At 35.9% G+C, this 27,262-nt stretch overlaps 1 protein-coding gene across 3 annotated transcripts; it reads left to right on the top strand.

Annotated features, from left to right (window-relative positions):
* Positions 1–1,049: 1,049 nt before the first annotated feature.
* LOC135617636 (uncharacterized) lies at positions 1,050–27,262 on the top strand. 3 transcript variants are annotated; one of them, XM_065118083.1, is made up of 21 exons: positions 1,050–1,225; positions 2,833–2,897; positions 2,992–3,064; positions 3,148–3,270; positions 3,989–4,158; positions 6,203–6,352; positions 6,775–6,921; positions 11,367–11,433; positions 13,502–13,791; positions 14,480–14,605; positions 16,751–16,870; positions 16,997–17,083; positions 17,257–17,385; positions 20,237–20,348; positions 20,483–20,617; positions 20,953–21,087; positions 22,623–22,771; positions 22,987–23,127; positions 24,305–24,628; positions 25,124–25,268; positions 26,728–27,262. In XM_065118083.1, exons 2-20 carry the CDS (start codon positions 2,841–2,843, stop codon positions 25,247–25,249), a joined length of 2,661 nt encoding a protein of 886 aa, XP_064974155.1. In that variant the 5' UTR covers positions 1,050–1,225; positions 2,833–2,840; the 3' UTR covers positions 25,250–25,268; positions 26,728–27,262. The 3 variants fall into 3 exon arrangements, with proteins under 3 accessions (XP_064974155.1, XP_064974143.1, XP_064974150.1); XM_065118071.1 differs by having other exon boundaries at positions 13,499–13,791; XM_065118078.1 differs by having other exon boundaries at positions 13,499–13,791; positions 26,625–27,262.

Below are 27,262 nucleotides of genomic sequence, written 5' to 3'. Positions count from 1 at the left end.
GGAGGATGATATCCAACAGAGAGTCGGCCCGCCGGTCACGGATGAGAAAGCAGAAGCACCTCAGTGAGCTGTGGTCACAGGTCATCCACCTCCAGTCGGCAAACCGGCAGCTGCTCGACGAGCTAAACCGCGTGATGAGGGAGCGTGATCAGATCGCCCTCGAGAACGACCGGCTCAGACACGAAGAATCCGAGCTCCAAAAGAAACTCGAGAAGGTACCCGTGGAGTCCTTTTGACGAGAATCCTTGAGACGACTGCATGCACTGGATTGGTTCGACGAGGGGGATGCTTTTTTTTTTGGTGTTCTTCTTCCTAATTCTTAGTCTCTGTCATAGAATTCCAAGCTGCACGCAGACATTAATTTCATCAAAAACTGAGCTTTTCTTCGACTCCTGTACAGTTTCAGCAGTAAGACAGATGAATCTAACGAGAGCAAGCAGCTTAATAACCACCAAGAATATAGTTTAGTTCAAACCATAAAAATTCAATGATAATGGATTGGATGGAGGTTTCTCCAGATCTTAGTTCATCTCACTCCACATAAAATACAAGCAGCTCCATGGTTCAAATTGCGAGTTAGCAGCATGAACAGAGGACAGTGATTGCCAGAGATATCACGCAACAGTGCCTCAAACAGGTGTAGTGATGATTCCGGGGGAAGCATTTCATGTGACAGGTGACATATCGAAAGGAACATCCAAAGAAGCAACAGTGTTCTCCGAGTAAAGAGCACGAGTGACTTGCTCTGTTTCGAGCGACGTATTGTGTCTGTGGCCATGATTTGATCCGGCTCATTCGCTTGGATGTGGACCGTAGGATCGGTCATCTTTTGCCTTCCATATAAGCTTGGCTTTTATGTTCGAAGGAACATATTTGTATCAAGTCTCGGTGGATCTGAACCGTAGGATTATGTGATCTTACGGTCTAGATCAAGCCTAGCGAGTTGACTCCGCCTCTGAAACGTAAATAGAGTGGACTCGGTTGACTCGCGAGTCGACTCGGTAAAAACCGAGTCGACTCAATGTATTCATATAGAAGACAAAAAAAAAAAATAAAGAAGAAAAAAAGCGTAGGCGCGCCGCACGGGAAGACAGTCGACGAGCGACGAACGAGCCCTAGCTTTTTCGCAGCTGCCGCTGCCAACATCGCCGGCCGCGCCACCTCCCCTCGGACGCTGCCGCAAGCCGCCTCATCCCGCTGCGTTGTCGCAGGCGCCTCCTCGCTGGTACTGTTTTCTCCTCTCTCTTCTCATCCCCTCTCTTTCTCTTCTCCTACCGTCTCCTTCACTCTCTCGTCTTTTCTCCTCCCAACCCCATCCTCTCCTGTTCTCTCCTCTCCTCCTCCCTCTGCTCTCTCGTGCTCTCCACTCTTCCCCTGCCCTACTTCATCCTCTCCTCCTCTCTCGTACCCTCCTGTCTCCTCCCTTCTCTTCTGCTCTCGTCTCCTCACTTATCTGATATCGTTTCTTCTTCTCTCCTGTTCTGTCCTCTCCTTCCCTCTCTTAATTCTTAGGTATCCAAATTCATTTGTAGAGAAAAAAGGTTGTAATTATATATGATTATCTTAGACAATTTTTTGCATTCAAGTGTTCAAATCTTGCGGAAGCATGCAGCCTCCATTCAGTTTCATTGCATTTTAATTCAGAAACTTGGAGATATTTATCTAGCCTGATAAGAGAAGGGAGGTCATGCAAAGGCATAATAAGTTCTCCGCTTTGATTCTGTTCATGTAATTGTTCATATGCCAGCACCTATGATTGATTAGGCCATGATGTTTAGCTTATAACACATCTTATTGCAAAAAAGTTAACGTATGCCTTTTTCCATCATGATATTAAAAATAGAAAACGATCAGCAGATACTTTTGAGACTAAAAGTTAAATTTTATAAGATAGTTGTGAGGCAATAATGCTTTATGGATTCAAGTATTGGGTAGTTAAGAGACAACATATTCAAGAAGTTTATATTGTTGAGATGAGAATACTGAGATGGATACGGGAAGTTACAAGGAAAGATAGAAAAAAAAATTTTATTTGTGAACTACTAGGTATTGCTTCAATAAATGATATGATGAGAGAGAATAATTTAAGATGATATGGACATGTGTTTAGGAGATCTCCAAATGTGATAGTTAGAAGAGATGAAATGATTAATATTAGTGATACGAAGAGAGGTAGAGAAAGATCTAAAAGGATCTTAATGGAAATTATAAATAAAGATTTAAGTACTATAAGTTTGACTAAACATATGACTTTTTATAGATTTCAATAATGATAAAAAATCCATATAGTCAATCCCGAATAGTTGAGACTTTAATTATGTTATTGTTGTGTATCAAAATTAACACATGGCTATGTTGTTCTTGTGTATTAAAATTAGAAAGCATGCATTTGGTGAATGTTACAATATTTTTAATTATTGCAGTCGAAGTATCATCAATGATACAACTGCACCATCACTTTCTTATTCAAAGTGTATCATTCTTAAGTTAAGATACTTGAGTGGAGAGACCAATCTTGTAGTTGTGGACCTAAGAAAATGAATGAGACACAAAATAATAAAATGATTATCATTCAAATAAAAGATTATGCATTCACTTTAATAAAAATGCAATTATTAGCATTAGAATATATGGGACTTACTAAATCTTAACCAAAAAATATTTAAATTTCTTTAAGTATATGTATATATGTTAAACGTTGTTGAAATAAATTATTTACGATCTCGCAATCTGGTCCTACTACCCCTTTATGATCTTTGGTAGAAAAGAGAGTTTCACAAATACACTTAACAACTTTTAGTTATAATTTTGTTCCTTTTTTTTCTTGATCAGAGTTTATCATGGTGCGGCCCAAGCCATCTTCATCGAAGAAACCAAAGCGTGGTGTGGATTTCAAAGTAAAACATCCTTTGATTTTCATATAATCCTCTTTGGTTCTTCCTGTGGTCTCAGGTTGATAGTATTTTTATTAACTTGTTTTCCTTTTCATAGAAAATAAAACATAAGATTGGCCGAAAGCTGCCACCACCAAGGAATGCTACCAGCACTGAGATTAAGTCCAAAGGTATCTGATGGTTTCTTATGCACAGTTTGTCAAAATTTTCAAAACATCATTTCTTACAATGGCTTTTGGTACACTGCAAGCAGCCATTGTGCTTCCAGAGCAGAGTGTTGCATCAGAGAGGGATGGGCTTGCTGTGAACAAGAAAGGCCTGACATTAAGAGAGCTCCTTCATCAGACATCCCATCACAATGCTAAGATACGGCGTGGTATTTTACTTCAGTGTTCTTTATTTTTTATGTGTTATTATTAAACAAAACTCAGTTCAATTTATGAATGGTATTTTATGGTCATGATGTTTTTATTTTGACTGAAGAGAAAGATAGTTTAGAGTTAGTTTTGGATATTCCAGTAACAACCTAGGTGAGCCCACTACTATACTACTTGTTCTGCTGTATCATGTGGATGTTATTGTCTGTGAACACAGTGTTGTTTATGTCCAAGGTGACGCTACTGCTGGTTGTCAGCAAGAGGAAAAGAGGATCAGAGTAACTAGTTTTCTTTATGTTAGATCAGTTTGTTCTTAGAAAAAACAAAGATGCATGCTTTGCATAGAAAGGTGATGATATATATTTTTTTGAGGTCTAGCAATAGATTTCTGAGTGTGTTGGAAGGACTAAGTAGGTGTGAGCATAGAAACACTACTCATCATTGAATTTGGTTAGATTGGGTACTCTATGTTGGACTATTACAGTAATAGTTATTCTCACAGTGCATGACATGAATGTAAATTATTATTTAAGGCATAAGAGTCTCTTATGAACTTGTTGATGGACCTATTTGCTTTTACGATGCCTCATTGAGCATTTTGCCTGAGAAGTTTCTTTAATTTTCTTTTTTCTGTATCTAGTAGGACTCTATAATGTGTACCTTCTGAGCTATTAATCAAGATGCTCATGATAGATTTTATTGTTTTTTGGGATGAAGCTGCACTAACTGGTGTAAGGGATCTTGTCTTGAAATACCCATTGGAGCTTAAGCTTCACAAGCTCGCCATTATAGAGAAGCTCCGTGAACGAATAAGTGACAATGACAAGGTGGTTCGTGAGACACTATATCATCTCTTAAAAACTGTGATCTTTCCATCATCAAAAGAGGTACTTTAGAATGATTGATCTTTTATTCACTTTCCTTGATTAGATAAAGCATATAAGACAGCATACATATCTTTATGCTGTTCTGTTACCTATATCTGTTTGATATCAAATTGTGTATAAATATATCTATGCATTATAATCAAATAGGATTATGTCCTGAACTGCTAGGTGTATTCATACATTCCTTTAGTTTTAACATTACTCACAAAGACAGTGGCAAAGCAATATCTGGGCCAAGGGGGTCAAAGCCCCCCCTGGCTTTGGGAAAATATTTGAGTCTAGATGCATGTAAAGAATTCTCTGCCAGAAACTTTTATTCCGTGTCATCTCTAACGAAACCTAGCCTGTGGATCCATGGTTAAGCTAACATTAGCTCACCTTTCGGTCCCATAAAGCTATTCAGGTTTAGAAAATTTGTGCAAATTAACAAACTTATATTGTCTAATAAGAAATATGTATATATAGAGAGAGAGAAAGAGAAAGAACCAATGCTATTATGATTTTGATTCTTCTAAGCATAATACTACGCTCTTTTTCTTGATAAAAAATAAAAAGATAAAATCTAATTAGACTATCTACTAAAGAAAATAAAATCATCTAAAAAAAGTTAAATGATCCAAATATTTATAGAATGTCTTGAGACCTCAACTTTGTAATTAATGTAAGAAACATTTATTAGAATATAAAATTCTGGTACCTTTTTGCATCTATTATTTATTTTGGAACAAAATGTTTAAGATGGAACACTTAACACTTTTTTTATATAAATTATTTTATAGATACTTTTAAACTTTTAGGTAAAATATTAATAAATAAATTCACGTTTAGGTAAAAGATTAATAAATAATTTCTCGAATAATATGTTTCTTTGAAGACATTCCTGTAATTTCTGTCCCAAGAAGAGGTGTTTCTTTTCCTTTGTTGAACATCGAGTTCTGCAATTGCTTGCCCCTAGCAACTCAACCCTTCTGGCCTAGCTTTTTATTCCTATGGTTCTCAATTCTGTGGATTTATGATCTCATTTCTATAATATGTTGCATGGACTCAGCCAGTTTGGTGCTATATTGATATGTACTTAGCATGGAATTATGCAAGTTTGGATACCATGCTCACACAGTTTGTGCAGTTAGTACTTGCAGTTCTTGTGTTCCCTCCATCCTCCCATACTCCTAGCCCACACAGGTGTGTGATAAAGCCAATAAATAGTATGGTTTAGATGGCTAGTAAGCATGCTCCTTGTTTTCCCCTCCACTACCCTCATTCTATGTATGCATCACTCATTATCTACTATGAAATATTTGTCTATGCTTGTAGGTGCATGAGTACATTTTACTTGCAAACAAGACGTGATCATGTTTCCCCATAATATGAATAAGGATTTATAATGAGAAGTAAAAGGAAACTAACTTGACTAGATGAAGGAAAAACGACCACTCCAGCATTTTTCTTCACCAATCTAGAGATAAATTACAACATTTATAACATTATGTTTAGAACGAACCTGGTCACCTCAGTTATCTTCTGGTAGGGAATAGCTGTAATGTTGTTCCTTTGTGAGATCTTTGTTTCATATTCTATCATGCTTCATCCAAGAACATATGATAAAAAATGACCAACTTCTTATATATCATCACTATTCTATACCTTTGTCGACTAAATTAAATCTTTGATATTTCACAAAGGGTTCTGGTTGCATGAGATTGAAAAGCTTAAAGATTATTTTAGTTAAGCTGCATTTCGAAATTTCATTGGTTCCTTCCTACTAATGTGCATAATAGGACTGAATTTTTGGTTTCAGTGAGAATTGAAGACCCATCTTCTTTTTTGTCATATATTTCTGATTAAGACTTAATGAAGAACATTGCTCTGGGCATGTTTTTGATCTCAAGATTACTTATGTTTCAGTGCCCCATTTTTCTAATTCCCTGATGTTGCTCATTCTGTTGTGGTGTTATTTTAAAATGATCCATGTGACCATCTTTGATCAGTGACTCATTTTATGTTGTCTGTTTAAATGATGAACTTTGGACCTTTTTTCGTGCAGGAAATTACTGTGCCTATAATTTCTTTGCTAATGGCCTACATTTTTAATGCAATGTCACATCTGGCAGTTGATGTTCGGCTAATGGCTTTCAAGTTTTTTGAACTTGTTGTTCTGAACTATCCATCCTCCTTTATGTTATATGCTGAGAAGGTTAGTACACATTCTGACTTGAGTATGACATATTTCTCATTTTTTTCGTGTGTTAATATTTATGACGAAATTCATTTTCTTCATGGGTTTCTGGCAAAGGATTTTATTGTTGGTTATATGTACTAGGTGCAGTTATGATTATGTTATCACATACTATATATTTGTTCTTTTTATGTTATGACATACTATATATATGTTCTTTTTCAGATGTATGATTCTAGAACTTGACTGTATGTGTTGTTTGATATGGCTTATGTGCCACTTTATAGTCTATGATGGAAATGATTTTGGTTATTTAATATCTTGGAGGTACTTGTTTTGAACATTTTGTTTAAGTAGAATTGTCTGCAGTATTGCTTGTCACTCAAGAATTTCTGATTCTTTTGAGAACAAATATGAACTAAAAGTTTCTGTTTCTTCAGGTTCTTGACAATTATGTTGATATTCTGAGAAACAACCAAATATACTTAGTTGACAAGAGCAAACTCAAGAATGTCCTTGGTGGACTTGCTCACTGCCTATCTCTGTTATCCAACAAGAGCCTAGAGGACAATAGATTGAACAATCTGGTGTGTCCTGCCTTCTTTTGTGTTCTATTTTCTCTTGTTGTGAAAATGGTCAAATGAGATACTTCTTCAAAATCTGTTTTCTTTCAGGATTGATAGTATTACCAATGCTAATATTCTTTTTAATTATCTTTTTTTTGTTATTGACATTTAATTCTCTTAATACTTCCTTGGTGGAACCCTCAATTTGTTATTTTTTTCTGTAATCAGCTGTTATTACAATACTGGTTTTTAAAGATTTGAATTTTGTTGTAATTGACCAGGTAGGTAGGATACCAGTTTTGCTCTGTATCATTGAGTAAAATAATAAAATATTAAAAGTGAATTGTATTATACTGGTCATGGATTAAAATCTTGGTTCAGTAAAATAACAATATGTTGCCTGTATTATGTAGGAACAGGTTGAAACAATCAGTATGGATGAGACCTATCAGTACCAGTTGAATCTATTTAAAAATAAATCCTAATCCTAAAGTTTGTTTACATAGTGAATAAGAAACTTAAATTTTGGATAAATTTAGACTATATAATGAAGAAAAACATTTTTGTACCTTTTTACAAACCATTAATCAATTTTACTTGTACTAAATTAGGGAATAAAAAAACATGATACAAGAAACATGTATTATAAACTCATAAGCAGAAATTAAATATCATACCTTATAATTGGCCTACTACCATGTAAATGATCACTATTTGACTTATGTATTAATGTTATAGATCTTTGAGTTTACTCGATATCAATCAATATTATAATATTGGAGAATTCATGTCTCAAATTTGTTTGAATGATATTTTGATATTGCTATGTTATGTACTAATGAAACAACGTGGTAGTTGTGACTTTTTTGTTACTTACTAGTGTTGTAATAGGTTGTTGGTGCAAGTATAGCCTTGGCAAGTATATTATGCTTTGTGTAATGTACTAGAAGTGTGTGTCATTAATATACTGGTTTCTTGAATGCAAAATATTAGATTCCAAGGTCCAACTATCATCAAAATATTATTGACCATGAGATCCATGCTTGCTACAGGGCTGTGGGCAAGTGTAACCTTTGTTTGACTCGACATCATGTTAGTGCCATATTCTCCTTGATATTATTTTCTTTCCTTTCTTCCTGTTCTTTCTGTGACACCATTCTGAGTGGATTTATGTGCGCCATGATTTTCATCATAGGTGACATGAGCAAAACGTTATTCCATGGTTCACACTTCATTTATTAAGACTCTTAGTCTTGACCATCGACATCGGTAGATGTACTATCCATGTCATCTTTGTTGACCCGATGAAGAGTAAATTTGATGCAGATGTCTCATCATTTGAACCAATTGTTTTTCATCTGTGGCATTCAATGTGTCTATGGATTCTGATGAGCAACCTTCTCCCTTGCCTTGATGGTTGGAACATAAGACTCAGTCTTGACCACGAGCATCGGGAGATGTACTATCCATGTCATCTTTGTGGACTTGATGAAGAGTAAAATTTTGATGGAAATGTCTCGTCATTTGAATGGACTTGTTTCTCATCAGTGGCATTCAATGGCTCTACCGATCGTGATGAGCAACCTTCTCCCTTGCCTTGATGGTTGGACAATTGAGATTGATGAGCTACGTTGTGGTTGTGGACGACTGATCGGTTCCATATCATGTTCAAACATCGAGCTCTACTCATAGTAGTCTCAACCTGTCTCTACGGCCACTGAAATAAATCAGGATGGACATGGTGGGTTTTCTGTGTTGTTTAAAAGTAGATCAGTCTGTTTGTGCGTACTCGATCTATCATCTGATTCCAAGTCATCGTGATAAACCTCTAGAACATATAGATTAAACTCAGACTCCTAAGTTTCTTTGTCTAGCTTTAGGTAGCACAAGCTCAAACATATATTAGAATGGAAATATATCAACTTCTCCAAGCATCTATGTAAAAGTCAGTTGCAAACTTTGATGTGTGTAGAAGTGAAGGTGGACCATTTACGCTTGTAACCGTGGGATGAAGTGATTTACCTTACCACTACTTTTCTTAATTGTGTTGTCGATCCTCCATATTGTAGCCATCACTCAATTGCAAAATTGCAATTGACAATTATATTAGACTATATGTTCTAATAGTGCTTGATATCGGTGGCAGATTTGGGATAGTTGACATGCTTGACTTGGTTTAGAATTGATCATGACATCTCCGGAGGAACCTAAGGTCGCTCAAAGTGGTGCGGAGCTGCACGAAGACTAGCGTCGGGTGGGTTTCCCAATGTGATCCCTTCGATGTCCAAGTTAGACTTTTGAGATGGGTTTGGTTATTGAGATAGAAGTATCAGACCTCGATATTGGTGCCCGCGGTCACCTTTTATAATCGGTCCTCCCTAACCGCTTACGGTTAGGGAAATATTTTCCCACAATCAGAAAATATACAAAAAATATTTTTCTGTTCCTATACCGTTAACGTGGCATATCTTGGCATTTAATCTGGTGGTTTAGTTTTTTGTCATTTTCGATGACGTGATGACTGCGTGTTGAGCTCTGGTTGGAGATGAATATTCCCCATGTCATCATTGATTGAGATAAATAAAGATTTGCATTTGTGAATTATGTAATTAGAATCCATGTTGTATCTACACGAAATGACTGTGTTCTTGCTGAATGTGCCATAAGCTTCTTGAAAAAGAAAGTGCCATGGTAACAATTCTAAATAAATAATTGTTCATGACTTATTATGAAGAATAACATAATAAATTAATCATTATTTGTTACTAATCTCATCTGCTGCACTTGTGATGTCCAGTTCCGATATTGTGATGACATTACGAAAGAGCCAACAGAAAGTCATTATTGAAGGCAAGGTTGTACCCACATCGATATGCAGGATTTAGTGAAAAGGATATGACATTGGTGGGAAATCAAGCAATATTAGGAACTTTTGTTGTGTGAATCTTTTGCATTAATACATACACCCAATGGTGATTATAAATGAAGTGGGTGATGCTCTATGCCTTTGCCATTGTTCACCTGGTGCAATATTGCAAATGTCCATCATGAGGTCTATCCAGTGGTGAGTGGACCACACATGGTCTCTAGAAAATATGCCTCCTTTGCCCTGCAACCATTCCCTCTATTGTTGTAGACCAGCTGCATGATAAACTAGTCCCGAATCTCATCGACCATAATCTCCATCAGATTCTGAATGTACAGGCATCATGAATATGATTTAATGGAACAATAGAGTTATGGAAGAATCTTTTCGATACAATAGAATCTTTTTGATACAATGAACGGGCATCATGAATATTGTTTGTATCTAGATTATGTTAATTGGCACATGGGGAACAGTTGGAAAATGGCAACCATCAATATCTTTTTTAAGCATTAAGACTTTAACCTGGGGATGGTTTTGATCTCTCGTGTTCTAATTTTTTTTCTTAAAACAACATAAAGAACCCATACGTCAACATGTGAAAGAGGATGCGCAAAAGGGAAAAAACTACATTCTGTTTGTGCTCTATGCCTTGCTGTTTATTCTGCTCTTGGTGACCTATTCTACAAAAGACTTAGGGAAGCTACTGATAATAGATTTTCTCTTACAATATGTCAATGATCTTGCTAATCAGCATTAGCAATATTGAGACGAGGGTATGATGTGAAAGAACTGGTCGATTACTGTATCTCAGTGCAGAGGGATGACGAGATGGAACCAGTGGATTTCTCTTTGCTGTGCTAAGTGTCTTTTAGGGATTCTTTAATTCATTTACCTGAAGCTGTAGGATCGCTAAAAGGATTAAAGTAGAACTTTTGCATGCAACCAAGGAGACTAGTGCTTGTGTTTCTTTCTGGATAATTCTTGGATGTTAGGTTTTGCTTGTATACAAAAATAATACTGTAATGCATGAAAACTTTGATAGTTAGTTAGTTATATGGTCAATTCATGAATACATGAATCAAAATACTAGCCCTTACAGATCATACCATATGGACCAAAACTGAATTGTTAGGGGTACTAAACCATACCAACTTATATATATCGACACTTGACATATATCGATTTTCCAGCAATATACTGAGGTGTACTGTATGATACCAACATGTCATACTGGTCTGTCAGCCAAGCGGCAGTCAGTACAGATCAGTTTTTAAATGCTTGCATGAATATCTTCCTAAGAGTATATTGTCTTGGTGATATCTCCTCTCTCTCTCTCTCTCTCTCTCTCTATCTCTCTCTGTATGACTGTAGAACTTAGTTGATTTTCATATATATATATATATATATATATATATATATATATATATATATGAAAATCAACTAAGAAACTTGTACGGTCATAGGCTATAAATTAACACACTGTTCAAACCCCTGAACTTTTGACTTCTGAAATTCTTCTTAGAGATCTGGATATTTACACCTTTTGGGTTGTTGATGTCTGGCTTTTGATGACATTTGCTTTCAATGTTTTTTATAGAACCAAGGCATTGTTCAGCCGAAAGGTTTATATGCCTACAAGTCAGAAGTACATGAAGATAATGCAGGTACTGAAATTACTTGATCCTTTCTATCGATTATGCTTCTTTAGAATATCTGTCACTGTCATTGCCTTTGCATCATGTTACTGTTTGCTTGCGATGTGGTTAACTCTAGGCTTGAAGGGTAATGAAAAAGAGTCGGGAACCTGAGCTTTTGTTCAATCACAATTATACATATCAGAAAAGTCCGAATGTCTACAATTTAGGAACTTATTTAGGAACATAGTTAACTTTTTTCTTTGTCATGCTAAATGAACAATGTTGACCACAGAAAGCCCATGCTTAATTCTCACATTGTATTTGCTGTTGGTGAGAGGCAATTTTCCTCTATAAATAATGATCCAGAGCAACCTACTTTATTTCTTTTCTCCTTTGTCCGTTCTTGCTTCTTAGGCTTCTTTGAAGTGAAGAGACCTTTTTTGGATATGGAGCATTTAGAAGCAACAATAGTAAGTACACTGGTAAATACCATAATGTTTGAAGGAAGGAGGAGAGGAGTCTCAAGTGTGGGAGACTGATGGCCACAGATTGTAGGCGGCATGAGCAACGTGAGCCTGACATTGATGTGGACCCTAATTAAGAAAAACCAGTTTAGAAAAAAAAACTGTGAACTAGGCTTATGGCCCAGTTTACAGGATTTTACCACTGAGTAAGCCCTCTATCACACCTCACCAACTGAAAAGGGATGGTTGGTGTCTTGGTTCACACCCAGCCCGATGAATACCAGTTGGTACATACCAGCCCAAGTGAAATCAGATTCTTTTTTTACAAGTACAAATTAATGGTGTGAAAGTGATGATTTTTATATCAATCATGTCCAATATATGTGATCAGTTCAACAACATGGACTCAATTTGATAGACAAAAACATTGGTATAAAACATTACCTTGTCAGGATTTACAAAGTTCCATAAAGAGGAACATAAATCTTTTAACTCAATTGGGCAGATAAGTTTCTACTTTGTTGTTAGATGCACTGGAAGATGATTGAGATCATGTTTAGCACTGGCAGCACTTGGATTTCAAAAGGCAATATTTTTGTATTTATAATTCTGTCTCACTAATTCATCAAGAGTGTTCCACAGTTTCCTCTAGAATACACTCGAAACCATAGCTAAAGTTCACAAGATCACAATTGTGGGAGGTGCTACGTTCAGGATTAGTGGGCTCTATAATATATAAATTTAAATGTTTAGTAATGAGGAAGAGAAATATAGTATGAAAAGCTATATATTGATAACAATGAAAAATAATGGAGAACAATTCATTCAGAAATTAACTGTATTAGTTTATTATGAAGATAAATATTATGCATACTATGAAGAATTTTATTAAAGAAGTACTATCAAATATATGCCATATAAAGATACCCTTAACCTGTCTGCTTGCAACCTACGATGAATTCTGGAGAGGCATTATCAATGTGCAAATGAAAAGGGCCTTATTTGGAAAGGGTGCACATAAGATTTGGGATTGAAGTTAATCTTGTCATGGAATTCATAGTGATAACACTGAGAAATGGCTAATTAGATCATCGTTGGACTGGAATGATTGATTGTATTGGAATCAGACAATACAACAAACTAGAATCACAATTAACTTGCCATACAGGAAACAATTTAATATAAGAACAATATATGTATGCTTATTTGCCTAATATGCAGCTATTGTATCTATTAGATGGGCTCTTTTATTCTACTTCTTCAGCAGGTTAGCTGCATACATGGTTTCAAATACCGGTTAGTAATGTGCTAACCAACCTATATTTACTGGTCCAAACATGGACCAGTAACCATATGGTTCGGTACTAGTGGTTTTTTACTGGATGGTATAGTTTGGTATATAGCTTGGCATACCAGTACCGGACCAGTTTGATAGATTACCTAAACCAATATTGTATTGAAATTTAAAACTTTGGCTGAACCTATCCTTTCTCTTGGTAAATTATTTCTTGACTTTTGTACTCTTCTGTTCCTGTATAATAAGGTTATCATACCTGAACTACTGTACAACCTTGAGCAAGTAACCATATGGTTTTAACTACTGTGTAGTTTGTTATTTTCTCTTCCAGCAGGAATTTCTTCCGTATCTGGGAATCTTGAAAATCTTGTTCCAGTACTTGTTAACTCTTTCCTGGAGTCCACTTCAATGAGGCCAACAATGGATGTGATTGATGCACCAACATTTGATTGCATGTTGTGCACACTTCAATGTATAAATTCGGCTGTCAAAATTTATGAAATGGGGAAGCCTTATACGTTGCTATTTAATGGACGTGATGTGACACAGAACAATATGATGATATACATGAGGAAACTATGGGAAACATTTCCCATTGGCCGGCTGTCTCAATCACCAGAAAAGGTTTGTTTTGTTTGTTTTCTGATTCAGTCTGCTGATGTTGGAATCTAACTAATGCTCCTTGATGCTTCGCTTTCTGCTTGAATGTATATTTTCTTCTGTCAGTTTATTTTTGCTAATATTTTAAACACCCCCAACCCCACCCTCAACCCCCCAACCTAACACAAACACAGATAAAAGATTATTCACTTTGAGTTTCCTCTATTTTCGTAAGATATATTTTGCTCATCAATTAAAGATTTTAATGGATTACTGCTGGTCAAATAATGCCAATTCCAGGGATTGTGAAGTGTTATGTATTTGTTTTAATAAAACATTTGTATGCACTGCTTAAAAGAGGTTGGTTGATTAAGATTAGCAGTAGAAGAAGAGTTACAGAGACACTTGAGAGAAATTCAATTTGGAGAAGGAGACTTGATGGCTCTTACTCTGACAAGTTGGTCTTATGGCTTGCTTGACGTTGTCTTTTTTGCTTTATACAGTTTATCCTCTAGACAACCTAGACATGGTAAAAGGTCTACTAATACTTATGAAAGTACTAAACGTTTTTAATGTGATTATAGTGGGCTCGTATTTAATATATCAGGCCCTTTTCAGGTTGTGCTACTGATATGACAGATGCTACTTTTACCAATTTGAGTACAATAAGTTTGCTAATTGATTTGTCCCCTTTTAAAATGATTGTGTGCAGGTCGATAACAAATATATCGTTTTGGATATCAAGATTGCTGAAATATTTTTACACCTAACAAAAAGGATGAATGATACCAGTTTCCTTAATGAAAAGCTTCTTGGATTCATTGAAAGTTTGCTACTGGTAAATGTCATTTATTCACTTATATTCTCTCTTGCTGAAAACACCACTATAATTTTTCTTCTTTGGAAATCTTGTGCTATCCATTTGTTCTTGTTCTTTGTGTCTTCTTTTCTGGTTATCTGCAATATCATACTTTCTGCAGAGTTACTAGAAAAAAATAGAATTAAGAAATTTTTTAATTTGAGAACAATTAGTATTGTCCTATGACTTTTAAGATGCTATAAATATGTTCAAAGGAGACCTGTAAATGCTATTATATGATGATGTAAGTTGATTAGGAATTTAGGATTAAATGAGGTAGAGGGAGACATAAGAAGATTTTATTTGAAACAGTAAAACATGACTTGAGTGTTCTAAGTTTAACTAGAAATATTACATTACTTACATTTCAGTGATGGAAAAAGGTTTATGTAGTCAGACTACAAATAGTTGGAACATTATGGCTTGTTATTATTGTTGCAATATCTGTTTTTTCTCACCTTTTCCAACTGGCAAAAAATGTCAAGTATGTTGCTGTCTTCCTTTTGTCAATTTCTTACTCTTTTGAATATAAATCAAGTATCTAATTTATCTTATTGTCAAGAAAGTTTATTGGAAACTTTTTGGTGTTCCATACTATAAATTGAAAGTTCATATATCATCTCCGTAAGGGAAAAAAACAACACCAAATTTTTTTTCTCATTCGAACATAAAAAATACTTAGTCATGACCAGATAAAGGTAGTTCTACTTGTTAACAAGGTCGGCTTGAAATGATCCGTTTACTGCAAGAATGGTATGATGGTTTTGGAATTACTGGAGGACATTGCATTTGATTAAGACAGATTCAATGAGAGGATAATCTGATGTGGTTGTTACAATGGACTTCTGGTTCCAAAGACCATATTATTTGTTTCTTTTTCTTTGAGTTCTATCTGGTGGAAAATTTTAGAAGATTTTTGAGCTTTAGCAGTTAAATTTCTTTCATAGCTATGGTGTTGCAGACTAGAGAGGAGATAATTAGACAGTGTTTCTAGTATAACCTGTGTGCTTGTGTCCTATGCTGAGCCGGCAAACGCCCTGGTATGCCAGGTTTACAGCACCGAGCAAGCATCATGCACCTGGCATTTGGCACATGGAACACATGACTTGCACAATTTCTGCATCATGCAAGGTTTATTTCAATACTGTGCGCAATGTGCAGCATGATGGCTCAGGAATCCGTAAAGTGTTCGATTGATACTGATGATCAATTTGCAGAAAAAAATAACAAGATCCTTGACTTTATGCCTTAATTTTCTACTTATTTCCTGTGTCTTTGATCTTGAGACTTCCGTATGTTTTTTTGTTGAACATTGATGTAGGGCTCTTGTTTGTTCTCCCGTGCACATTTTTGCATTCTAGCCAGTTGGTACTTTTTTTTCTTAAAATATATTTTCAGAATATTATGCTAATGTCAGACCCAAATGAAATGAGGGTACTTCCCTTTGATTCTACGAGTTATAGATCTTTGTAATTATCAAAGGCTAGAAAAAGAAGATGTTTAAGTGTAGGGGCCCCTAGAAAATTGTAATTATCTTTCTTATGTTGTTTGTGGAGTTTTAGTTTCTTGTAAATTGACTATCTTGCTTAACTAGTAAGCATAATTCATATTATAAACCATTTCCATTTTTCAGTAAGTACCATGAAATAATGTTGTTAGGAGGATGACACTACTATTGTTGTGTGCTGGAGGTAATGCTATGGCTAATGTTGTTTCTGAGACACATGAAGCTGGTGAATCTGATGACATGTTCTTAGATGCCACCCGATGGAAGCAGAATTATATTTTGATACCTAATTATTTTTGGTTATCACTTAAGAACATTTCATGTGTATATTTAATCATCAAAGTTTCTTGAATTTAAACTAAGGGCCACCAAGCTATCAGCCTTAGTATGCAATTGTCATTCCAAAGATTGTGGCCTGCCAGATGTGAATTGTACTAAAGATACTGGATGCAATTTTCATCCTGATTATATTTTTCCGTACTATTTCTGTCAATTCATCGGTGGCATTTTTGAGTTCTGAGGAGATAATTGTTGCAATCTTTAGTTGCAGATGAATTTTGCATTTGAAGTTTTCTGTGGATTATTTGCTAAAATTGGACATGACTTCTCTTTTGCAGGCTGGAACTAATACACCACTGAACAGGGTGCTTACGGAAAAGCACATAGGTTCTCTAGTACCATTTACACCAAGACTTCTTTCACAGGTTACGGGCTGCTGGAAGGCCAGGCTTCTTGAGGTTTGTTTGCATTTGACAAATTTATTTTAGAAGTGTTATCAAGTTTCATAAAAGGAATTTATGCAATTTGTCATTATTTTTCTTATGGAGGGGTGATTCTGCTTAAAAATCTTAATATGGTTTCAGGCCTTTACTTATTCATTCAAGGAATGCAAGGTGGATTCCAGGCTCTATATAGCATATCTGTGTGTGGTGGAGGAATTGCTTCCTGTTGTAAGCTCCAATATCATATATTACTTCTGTTTTTCTAAAAACATTTTGAAATTGATTTTAATGTTTTATTCGGTATTCTTGATTTACCTTGTTGAAGCAAATCATATAGAATATTTAACTTGAATATCGTAAGTTACAATTTCTATTTGACTCCTTTTCCTCTTCATTGCAAGACAAGCAATCTTGGTTTGCCAACATGTGCAGCCACTTATGAAGATTTGCTACGCCACCAGATTGCTTGGATGAGAGAGCTTCCAAGGATTCTATTGCACCTAGGTTACAAACACCCATCTACCACAATGGTATGCTCACGTATCATTGGTATCTTGTTGGTTACTGATTTAATTTTCGCTCTTTATCTGTAGGTTATGGCTATGCCTATGATGCACTTTATAAAATATGCTATATTTGGGTAGGTTATTGCTTAAACATGTGCTACTTCCACAGAAATACTTGTTGATTGACAAAATAGAAGTGTTAGTAGATGCCTAAAGGTAATTAGCGAAAACCAACGCCGCAAAAGCTCTGAGTTTCTCAAGGCCATATAAGTCCCTTCTTCCTACTGCATAATTTTGTTGTGGACCTTTTAGTTTGAGATAAATGTTGAAAAATATACTAATTAGGTAGAAAAAGTGAAACAGTCAATTCCATTACTGTTTCAAAATGATCACTGATTGCACAGGCTACAGCATCAATGGTTTAATATTTTTTATACCTAATATTTATTTTTGTAAAACTAGAATCAAGGCATGCAACTTCAGTAGGTTTCCCTTGTGAAACATACAGGAAAATTACTAGATCGATCTAACATACGAGAAAAGCAACCACAAGATAACTTGACAAAATTATGGAATATTAAGAAAAGTATAAACTCAACCTAAACCACTGTCACGAACGGTCGTCGCGCACCTGCAACAACTCTGTTCAACGAACCGTTCGTCGCTCTCATCTACATGTACAGCTACTTGGCAGCCTGTTTTGCCTTGGTTTTGAGTCATTTTGCTTGTAAAAATGTAAGTTCGAACAAGTTGCAGCGCTACAAAGTGATTGCTCACCGAACCGAGCAAAACAGCCCCAAAACAGCCCAAAACAGCTCTGTTTTCGTGTGCCGCGGGCTGTTTTCTGTAGCCCGCCTCCTCTCACCAAAACATCAGCCATCTCAGCCCCTTTGAACCCCCCGGGTGGCACAGGGCTGGATGGGGCTTCGGTATAGTGTCGGGCGTTGAACAACCTTTCGCAAGTTCGCACGTTACCTTGACGGGAACTTGTTGTCACGCCCGACACCCGGTGAGCAGCTGTTTGTGGACTTGCAGCTGTTCGTTCAGCCCTCTAAAGTCCTTGTTTTCCCCCTCTCCCTCTTTTCTTTTGTGCACGCAAGGTGCTCGCTGAATTGCTTGTAAAGCTTTCCCTCTTTCCGCGAGACGTCGGGATTTGTCCGTCGCTCGTTCTTTCGAACTAATCAACTTTCTCTTTTACAGGTCCTTCGGGACCTGCGAGAGGTTGCAAGTGGGCTGATCTTTGCGGAGCAATATCACAAGGGCGAAGCGCGACTTAGGCAACGAAAACTAAGTTCGCGTCTTTGCCGCAAGGGTGCCTCGCGACTTAGGCAACGCAAGCTAAGTCCGCGCCTTGGCCACAAGGGTGCCTCACGCCTTAGGCAATTCCAGCTAAGGCCATGACACCACGTCAAGGTCTCTTTATGTTGTGATATATGGTGGTTCTAATATTTGTTTCTAGTTTTGCCTTTGTTCATGTTATTTATGTTTTCATGCAAGTTGGCTTTTCTTTTTACTGTCCTTGTGATTTCATGAGCCTTAGCTATATTTCATCTCATTCACTATGCATATATGTGATGGTGCTCTATACTTTTTAATTAATTAGTGTAAAAGTGTACTATTCAAACCAGGGGAGTTATTGTACTTGTAAAAAGTAGTATAGTAATGGGTAAATAATAGTTACACAAAAACTATATCTACATAATAATGTGATGTCATCATTTTAGATTCCAGTGACAATGAGGTATATTGTTTGTTGCAATTTTCAGGATGTGTGAATTACAATTTATGGGGCTGGTTGACAATATTGTGGACATAAGATCCAGGTTTGCAATACCACCCTGTATGGTTTGGTATTTACTGTCTGTCATGTTACTGGGACATGGACCACGATAAACTAGTGGTACACTCGGTACTGGACCTATACCATGTAGTATAGGGCTTGTACCATCTGGTACATCCAGTACAAGGCTACTACTGCCTGGTAGAGGGTGGTACTACTGGCTTTGTACTAGACAATTCCTTTCTTTTTATTTTTTCAGATTTTTTAGACTTTTTTCAAAACTTGGTGCGTATTGGACTGGCATGGTACCGGTTCGAGCTCTGGCTGGTATAGTAATGTTATACGAAATTATGATCCTTGCATAAGATAGAAAGAGAAGAGAGATCCAAAAGATGTTTTATAATTGAAACATACTGTGCTAGCAAGGTATTGGTGTGCACCATGCCAATCTGTGTTTGAGGTGCTGCCATTTGGCTTGATCAATTTTTTAGGTTTGTGCTAGCCAGCACAAGATGGATGCTGACCAGTATGACATTAAATTGTACCATGCTGGAATGTATCAGCACATCATCATTTCATGAAACAGTAATTGTTAGTCACATATATGGTTGTTGACAATTTGCCACAAGTTTATTCATTTGCAGTGGAGTTAGTAGCCTTTTAGAGCAAGGTTTAAATTGCAAATGTATCAATGGCTATGGATCAGTATTCACTGCTTTGTTAAGTATTGATAGTAAAGTGTATAGCTTAGTACTGGTATAATAACATTTATGATTTATGTTATTGTTATTTTATTTAATGATATTGGGCGGTATAGATTGATATTCCTCTCCAATAGATTGTTTATAAAGGAACAAAAGGAGATATATAGAAGCAAGCAAAACTGATGAAAGGCTTTCAGAAGGACTGCATTAATATATTATACTGTGGTGACTAACTGAAATGCATAACCCTGACACACTGATGGATAAAATTATGATGAATGATAGTATTATGTTTTCTATCATGCCTTAGTAGTTTGTTCACTACAGTTTGCAGTTGCTTAGTATCAATTTTCATCATTTTTTTTTAATATACTCATTAGAGTGCTGGCAGGTTGTTTTGAAAATTCTTCTTCGAATTGGACAGTCTTCAATGCCAAATTCAGCCTTTGGTATCGAGTATGACTGCCTCCAATTTACTTTGAGAGAATTTTATGGCACTAAGAGTGAGTATCACACATGCTATAAATTATTTTTTCTCGTGTATTTATAACTACTTTGATTAGCTGTTCTCGATATGTAAAATGCTTCCTCTAGTTCCTCTCCATGTTAAATTGCACATGTGCTTGGTGTTGTGCAGCTGATGCAGGATCAGTTCATTATGGACCTTTTATGAAGCTTCCCCGTGATTGCCAGGAACTTGCCATCTGCTGCTTATACTACTTCTCAAGTTTGAGTTTAGATTTCTTGGAGTCATTGACCTATTGCTGCTTATGTAAGCATTCATTTTACACCTGAGTTTTTGGTCTCATTCTTAACCTTTATGAATATGAAAAGAAGTTTAAGTTCCTGTCTTATATTTACTATATTGACATTTATATTGTTTTTACTTCTTCTTTTCCTTGAGAAAGCTAATTGGTATTCAACTGGTATCTGCTGGCATACCATCCATGGAGCTTTTGGGGTTTAGTTGTATGATGTTTAGCTTTTCTTATTTGGCATATGATGTTCATGTTCCCTTTCTCTTGCACTCCTTTTACTTTATAAGTGTAACATATTGTCTTTTCTTTCCAATTTCAGTAAGTCTATATATTATACCTCCTAATTCAGGTAACGATATGGAACCACTCATACTGTTAAGAATTGTTGAGGTTTTGCAATCTGCATATAAAGCCGGTCATGTGCCAATTTCCAAGTATATTGGTTTCTTGGTAACTCAAGTTGCACGGTTTAAAGTTTTTCCTGGTAAGCTTAATCACTTTCTGGCTATTACTAGTTTTCATTCTGTTTTTTTTTTCTACATTTTCAAGACATTTGTTTCTGAAACATTTTTATACCTTCTCTTTGCCTTTCTGTGTTTCATTTGGTTTATGAAATTGATGTTTTAAAAATCTACATTTTTGCTATATATAGTTTGTTCGACAAGTCTCTTACATTCTGGTATCTTCCGGTTTATTATATTTGAAGTATTTGAGTTTCAGGTTAAATAAGATATCCAATTACCCAGAGTCACTTGTCACATACCATGCCTATAATTGTGATGTCATTGCCAGTAGATCCTCTAACCCCCCCTGCCACTCAACGTGCTTTTTAACTTTATAAATAATATTTTAATGCTTTAAACATTTATATAATGTTTTAATCATTAGCATATCATGTAATTTTTTTAATTGAATTATGGTGGGCTGTGATAGTCTTCTCGACTCATTATCATATATTGTTTTTAACTGAGATACTATATTTATTATGTGTCGATATAACCAGAATATTCTTAGATCCTCAAATGATACTTATCGTAGATGATATGTTGTTCAAGATGAGTATCATAGATGATATGTTATTAGTTAAAACATTTAAAATTTGTTAAAAACACCCTACTAAGCATACTAACATTGTTAACGAACAATACCTAAAATATGCAAGTCTATGCGGGTAGTAATTGTCATTCTATAAAGCTAAAAAGCATATTGAGTGCTGTAGGACTTGGTTCCCAACCCTCACAGAAACTAATCTCCATTTCTTCTCTTCTCCCCATGAAATGATTTCCAATTGCTGCTACTTATCAAAAACTGGCTTATCAAGATTAATCAGTTGGTGGGAGTTTTGTTCATTACTGTCTTAACAAAATACAGATCAAACTCCAACTGTTGGATGACATATATACTGAAGGTTGTAGATGCAAAAGAACTAACTTAACACATCAATTGACGTGCTTAGATGAAAACTCTTAAAGAACAAAACCAAAATCCTCTATTTTATGGAAATAATATTATCTCTCATGCTATTATACCTGCATCTGCAGCAACAGATCTAAATTTTTACCAAATCTGGGAAGCAACATCTATTGATAAGTGGTTGTACAATGGTGGTCCTTATGAGCTAATTGTACTGCATAAATACTTGCTGTAGCTCATTTCATGGGCCGTGATTAGGAGCATAGCTTTCATTTGGATATTCATCCTTGGACTGCTGTTGCATATTCAGCTCCTATGCAGTTGCTACTGCTGTTTGCTTGATCTAGCAAAAAGGTCAAGGATATATAAGCTGACTGAATATTAAAGTCTACTCATCTTCGCCTTTGTGGAGGTTTCTGATAGTTTCATGTAGCATATGTTTGATTTGTCAACTTGAGTATACTTAAGGCTTTAAATGTCAACTTGTAAATTTTCAAGGAAATGATACATTTTCTTGATGGCTGAACTAAAATATATTTTAGAGTAAGAAGCGGCAGAACGTTCTTTTCACCAATGCTGATTTGTGTCTGTTGCACTTCATTTCAGAAAAGTTTCTTGTTGAGAAGAATCATGGGAATGTTTCAAATCGAAAGACCTTCAAGTCTCTCACAGATGCTGTGTTTGGATGCCTTACTCAGATGGGTGACAGCTGTATAATGCTTAAGTTGCTTTGCAAGAATATATTAAATGAAATGGTATATACACATCCTTCATCAATATATTCCTCACATGTTTCCTTACTTCTAGAAAAAAAGGAGTATCCACATTGGTGCTTCTTAAATCCTGTTCTTATAATGTGTTTACTCTTGATGCCATTTCGCTCACTTAATTAAAAAATGAGTCTTATTTTGAAAATTTCTCCTGCTAAGTAAATATTAAGTTCTCACTGTGTTTTGTTTGACTTTTGCAGTCACTAAAGCCACCTATAGACAATTTCCGTGGGTTGCTCAGAATGATCATTGCACTCGATACCAGGCCTACTAAACTTCTGGATGAGGATATTATTAACTTAAGCAAATTGCTTTCTCGTTACATGGTCGATGCTGCTTCAGTATGCATCTGTCTTCTTGTGCTCTTCGATAAATTATTGTAAAGTTGAATAAATATTGTCTGAGCAGTGGTTAGGGCTTTGAATTTCTTGCTTCCGATTAGGGAAATACAGCAGCTTAATATCCATTTTGCCAAGTTTCTGCATGGAAAATTTATTGGCAAAAGAGATCAAAACTCATTGATCATCCTAAAAGGAATTATAGGGTTCTTTACATTTTTCATAGTGCAGGTGAAAGAAGGCAAGACACTGTAATGAGGGCATATTAGACAAAATGTAGTAAATAAGAAATTCTTTTTTTCCCTCTTTATGTAGGTTGTTGTATTACCATCTACATTTGTGGGAACAATAACATTTAGTTTGCTTAATTCACTGTGCCTACTGCCAATACGTATTTACTGAATATTGGATATAAGTTCCTCTTTTCCATCTGATTCATAGGTTAGCACCCCAAATCTAAAATTATCATTGGAATCAAGGCTTTACATTTCATTTGGACCTGTACATACCACCTGGTTCAGTTTTGTTTCCAACTGTTTCTTTTAATTAGGTTAACACTAAGTCCCTTACCCACGTTATGATGCCTCTCTTGCGCCAAACTCTCTCATGCCACCTGCAATAGCCGGGATGCAGCTCGCCTGCCTGCTATCGGCCGCCACCGCCTGCCCCCATGATACACCCAGTACTCTCCTCTCTCTTTTTCTCTTCTCCTCTTCTCCTTCTCCCTCCTCCCTCCCCACTCCCCACTCCCCACTCCCGCCTGCATCCCCTTCTTGGTGTTATATGGTATGTTCTGGCATACCATTGATTGGAGTAACTTCAACTTCAGCTGAATGACGTTCATTTGTCTCATTTAGATGCTTTGATATTGCTCGTTTTTTTTTTTGTGCAAATACAAGTAGTAATCAAATCCTTTTTATTATTTTCTTGTGTACTGGTAAGTCATTGGCTGGATGATTTGATCATTGAACTCTTTGGAACAATATGCTGAAGCTGTTGTTTAAACAAATTACTGAGTGGATCTTATATTTCATAGTTTTATAACTAAAAACATGCTTGCTTATATGGTTTTTCTTCCTTTGGCACAGTGCATAAACAACAAATTACTGAGTCAATTTTATATTTCATAGTTTTATAACTAAAAATATGCTCTCTTACTTGGTTTTTCTTCCTTTCACAGTGCATATCTGAAGATCCTAATGTGGCTCATCGATTTAATCAGATGAGCATATTTGATTATTATGTAAAGCCTTGTATCATCCTTTTTTTTGCAAGTGACAAGCTCTTGCTTCTTGTGTTGAAATCACTCGATTACTTTCTCATGGAAGACTGCATTCTGCTTCCTTCTCAATCCTGTGCTAAATATGGATTTGAGAGCTCAAGCAGAATACATGCAGTGTCATGTATCCTCACCTTTATGCATAATTATGCAAGGCTCCATAGAAGTCTTTCAAGGAGTAAAGCAGCCATTGAGCATATTCTGCTGAGTATGCAGAATTTATTGGTAAGATATGATTCTCTGTAACTGCCTGGCATGTTTTCACTAGCCTTTTGCTGTGGAGGATAATATTTTGAGATTAAAACAAACTTTTGTTATATTAGCATAAATAGGAATTTGCAGATGTTCATTTATGTGTCTTTGATTTTGCTGGTTGAACATTTTACCTTTTCTTGCTATTCGACACAGTTCCAGGTTAACTGCAGCTGCAGAAACAACCATGAAAATATATTTGATAGGACTTTTATCCAGGACTGTCTTTTTCCTCTCCCATTTCTCTACTGCAGCTTCATAGGCATATTTGCTAGTTTCAAGTAATTTTACTTTCATAATCCTATGACATAATATCTGTTCTCTCTATGCATATCAGATAATGTAGTATCTAGGTTTACACATATCAGTAGATTTTGAAGATTATTGGACAGACTTTACTAGCATTCCCTGCATGTTCCTGAATGGTATGCAGGATGCTGGCTGAATTTATTTATCTGGTACATGCAGGATTCAGACAAACATAGCAGATCGCTTGAAGAAAGAAGCAGGTTACAAAGTGATCTTGACCAAATGACAGCAAGAATCCATGACTTTTGGCGAATTTGGGTTGTAAATGGTCTGGAAGGAGTTTAAGAAGTTAATCAATTATAATGTGAGTAATAATCCATAACTTGCAAATAAAATAAGTGTCATCTTCAAGATGATTAGTAGATATCTCTTTATGTATTGTCCAAATGGTTTTTAATCTGATCGGTTTTTATTTACCTGGTCAAGCTCCTTTGTGTATTTTTAACTCCTTTTGTTCTTGATTTTGTGTTGCCAAATTGTTTCATCCTGGTTTGAATTCGTAAATAATTAAATAGTTGATACTGATTAATCTGTATTGACATCATGATATCCTTTTTTTTTTAAACCTGTAGCATGGCATCCAAGTTTCTAGCAATTTAGTAGTAGTTGTTAGTTGAATAACAGAAATCAGAATGAAAACTTGGGACTAATGCATGACTAGTACTTTAGCCCAAATGGCCACCACAAGGGCCTGTTGATTAGCACTTCAGCACAAATGATCATCAAGACAGCATGTTGATGGGACTTATGATCTAAATCTAAGCTAACAATACAAATGTGATATGAATCTGGGACGTATCCAGTTGGACCTGTCCTATTATTTTGATATTTATTGCATCAAAATATGAAATTGATGGTGCTTGATTTATGCGTCATATGGATAAAGTTTGATTTAGGGTTTGTGTTGGCCAACATGAGTTTTATGCCTAGTCAGCACGATGTTGGCATGTTCTTGCCATGGTGTCAACGGATCTCTCGTGATCACTGAACGCAGCCTTGTAGTTCATGCCTTGGACCGACATGTTAACTTTTACTAATATGTTTTATTGTAAAAATAAGTTGCAAGAGTTGGCTATTATAATTTTTTAATAGGCAACAAAATGAATTGGATTATTGGATTGAATAACATGTTCTGTGTTTGGATGTGGTCTCAAATCCAAAGAGGATCCATTAAGGATCTGAAGCCGTCCAATAGCTCGATCATATCTTGTTCTCAAAAGTGGATCAGATTGTTGACGTCAGGTTCTCTCGTTTGGGTTCCACTGGCATGTTCAATCTGAGGACCCATCCATCTACTTCAATGCTTAATTTGCTCCCTCCACTGGTAGTAAAAGGAAAAATGCTGAAATCTGGGATTATTAGGCAGATCTGATGATTGAATTGTTAGTTCTAATATCAAATGTAATATTGAAGAATTCTAATAATAACAGGCTGGGCAGATTGGTTGGGCTGTGTTGTCGTTGGAAGGCCTGTGCTTAAAAAAGGGTTTTAATTTTGTGCGATGCTGACCAAACTCGAAGCATTATCATGCTTGTTTTTCTGAATTTGTTTGTACTCAAATATCGGCATCTGATAACTTTTAGGTTTACTAATATCATCTCGTTATTGAGATTTCTGAAAACTGTGGTTATCTTCATTGTGATTTTTTTTTGGTTATCAGGACATGGTTGCCAATGGATATGCTACTAGAACACATCAAATGTTTACAGTATTTTGTGCTCTTATCAAATGTTTGGATCTTTGTTTGCACTGATTGTTCACAGCATCTCACCAAATGATGTGCGAGGATTGCAAAGCGCTATCGACGAGAAATTAAAGGTCCCAGAATGATGATGATGATGCCGGCGGTGAAGATGATAAAATCCTTCTTGGTTGAAGGCTTAGCTTCATGGAAGGTGCAATCTCTTGCAATTCATGAGCCAGGTCAGTGAATGCTGGTGATGCACTTCTTAAAGAACGCTGTCCGGATCCAAGTGGTGTTCTGAAAACACACAAGTTAGTGACAACTGTTCTCTCATCTGCATGATTTTAATGCATGCATAAGATGGGAAGTTAGTGACAAATTTATCGTTTTTGTAATCATTTGTTTATTGTTTTCATATTGTTTTCTTCATAGTGGAATAGTTAATTTAGTAACCATTGTTTACATCTCTTGCCCGGTTATGATAAGATGGGGCCTTTTTGGCAAAGCCAATGGAATATTATTGATAAGAACAATTTTTAAGCGTCTGTGTTTGAATTATGTATAATGTTATCCAGTTATCGAAGTGGAAAAGATTGGTGTGGAGCTTAAAGGTG

This window comes from Musa acuminata, chromosome BXJ1-3, assembly GCF_036884655.1.
Source record: "Musa acuminata AAA Group cultivar baxijiao chromosome BXJ1-3, Cavendish_Baxijiao_AAA, whole genome shotgun sequence".
NCBI lineage: Eukaryota > Viridiplantae > Streptophyta > Magnoliopsida > Zingiberales > Musaceae > Musa > Musa acuminata.
Note: the sequence above shows the minus strand (reverse complement) of the source record. Positions and strands in the feature narration are given on the sequence as shown.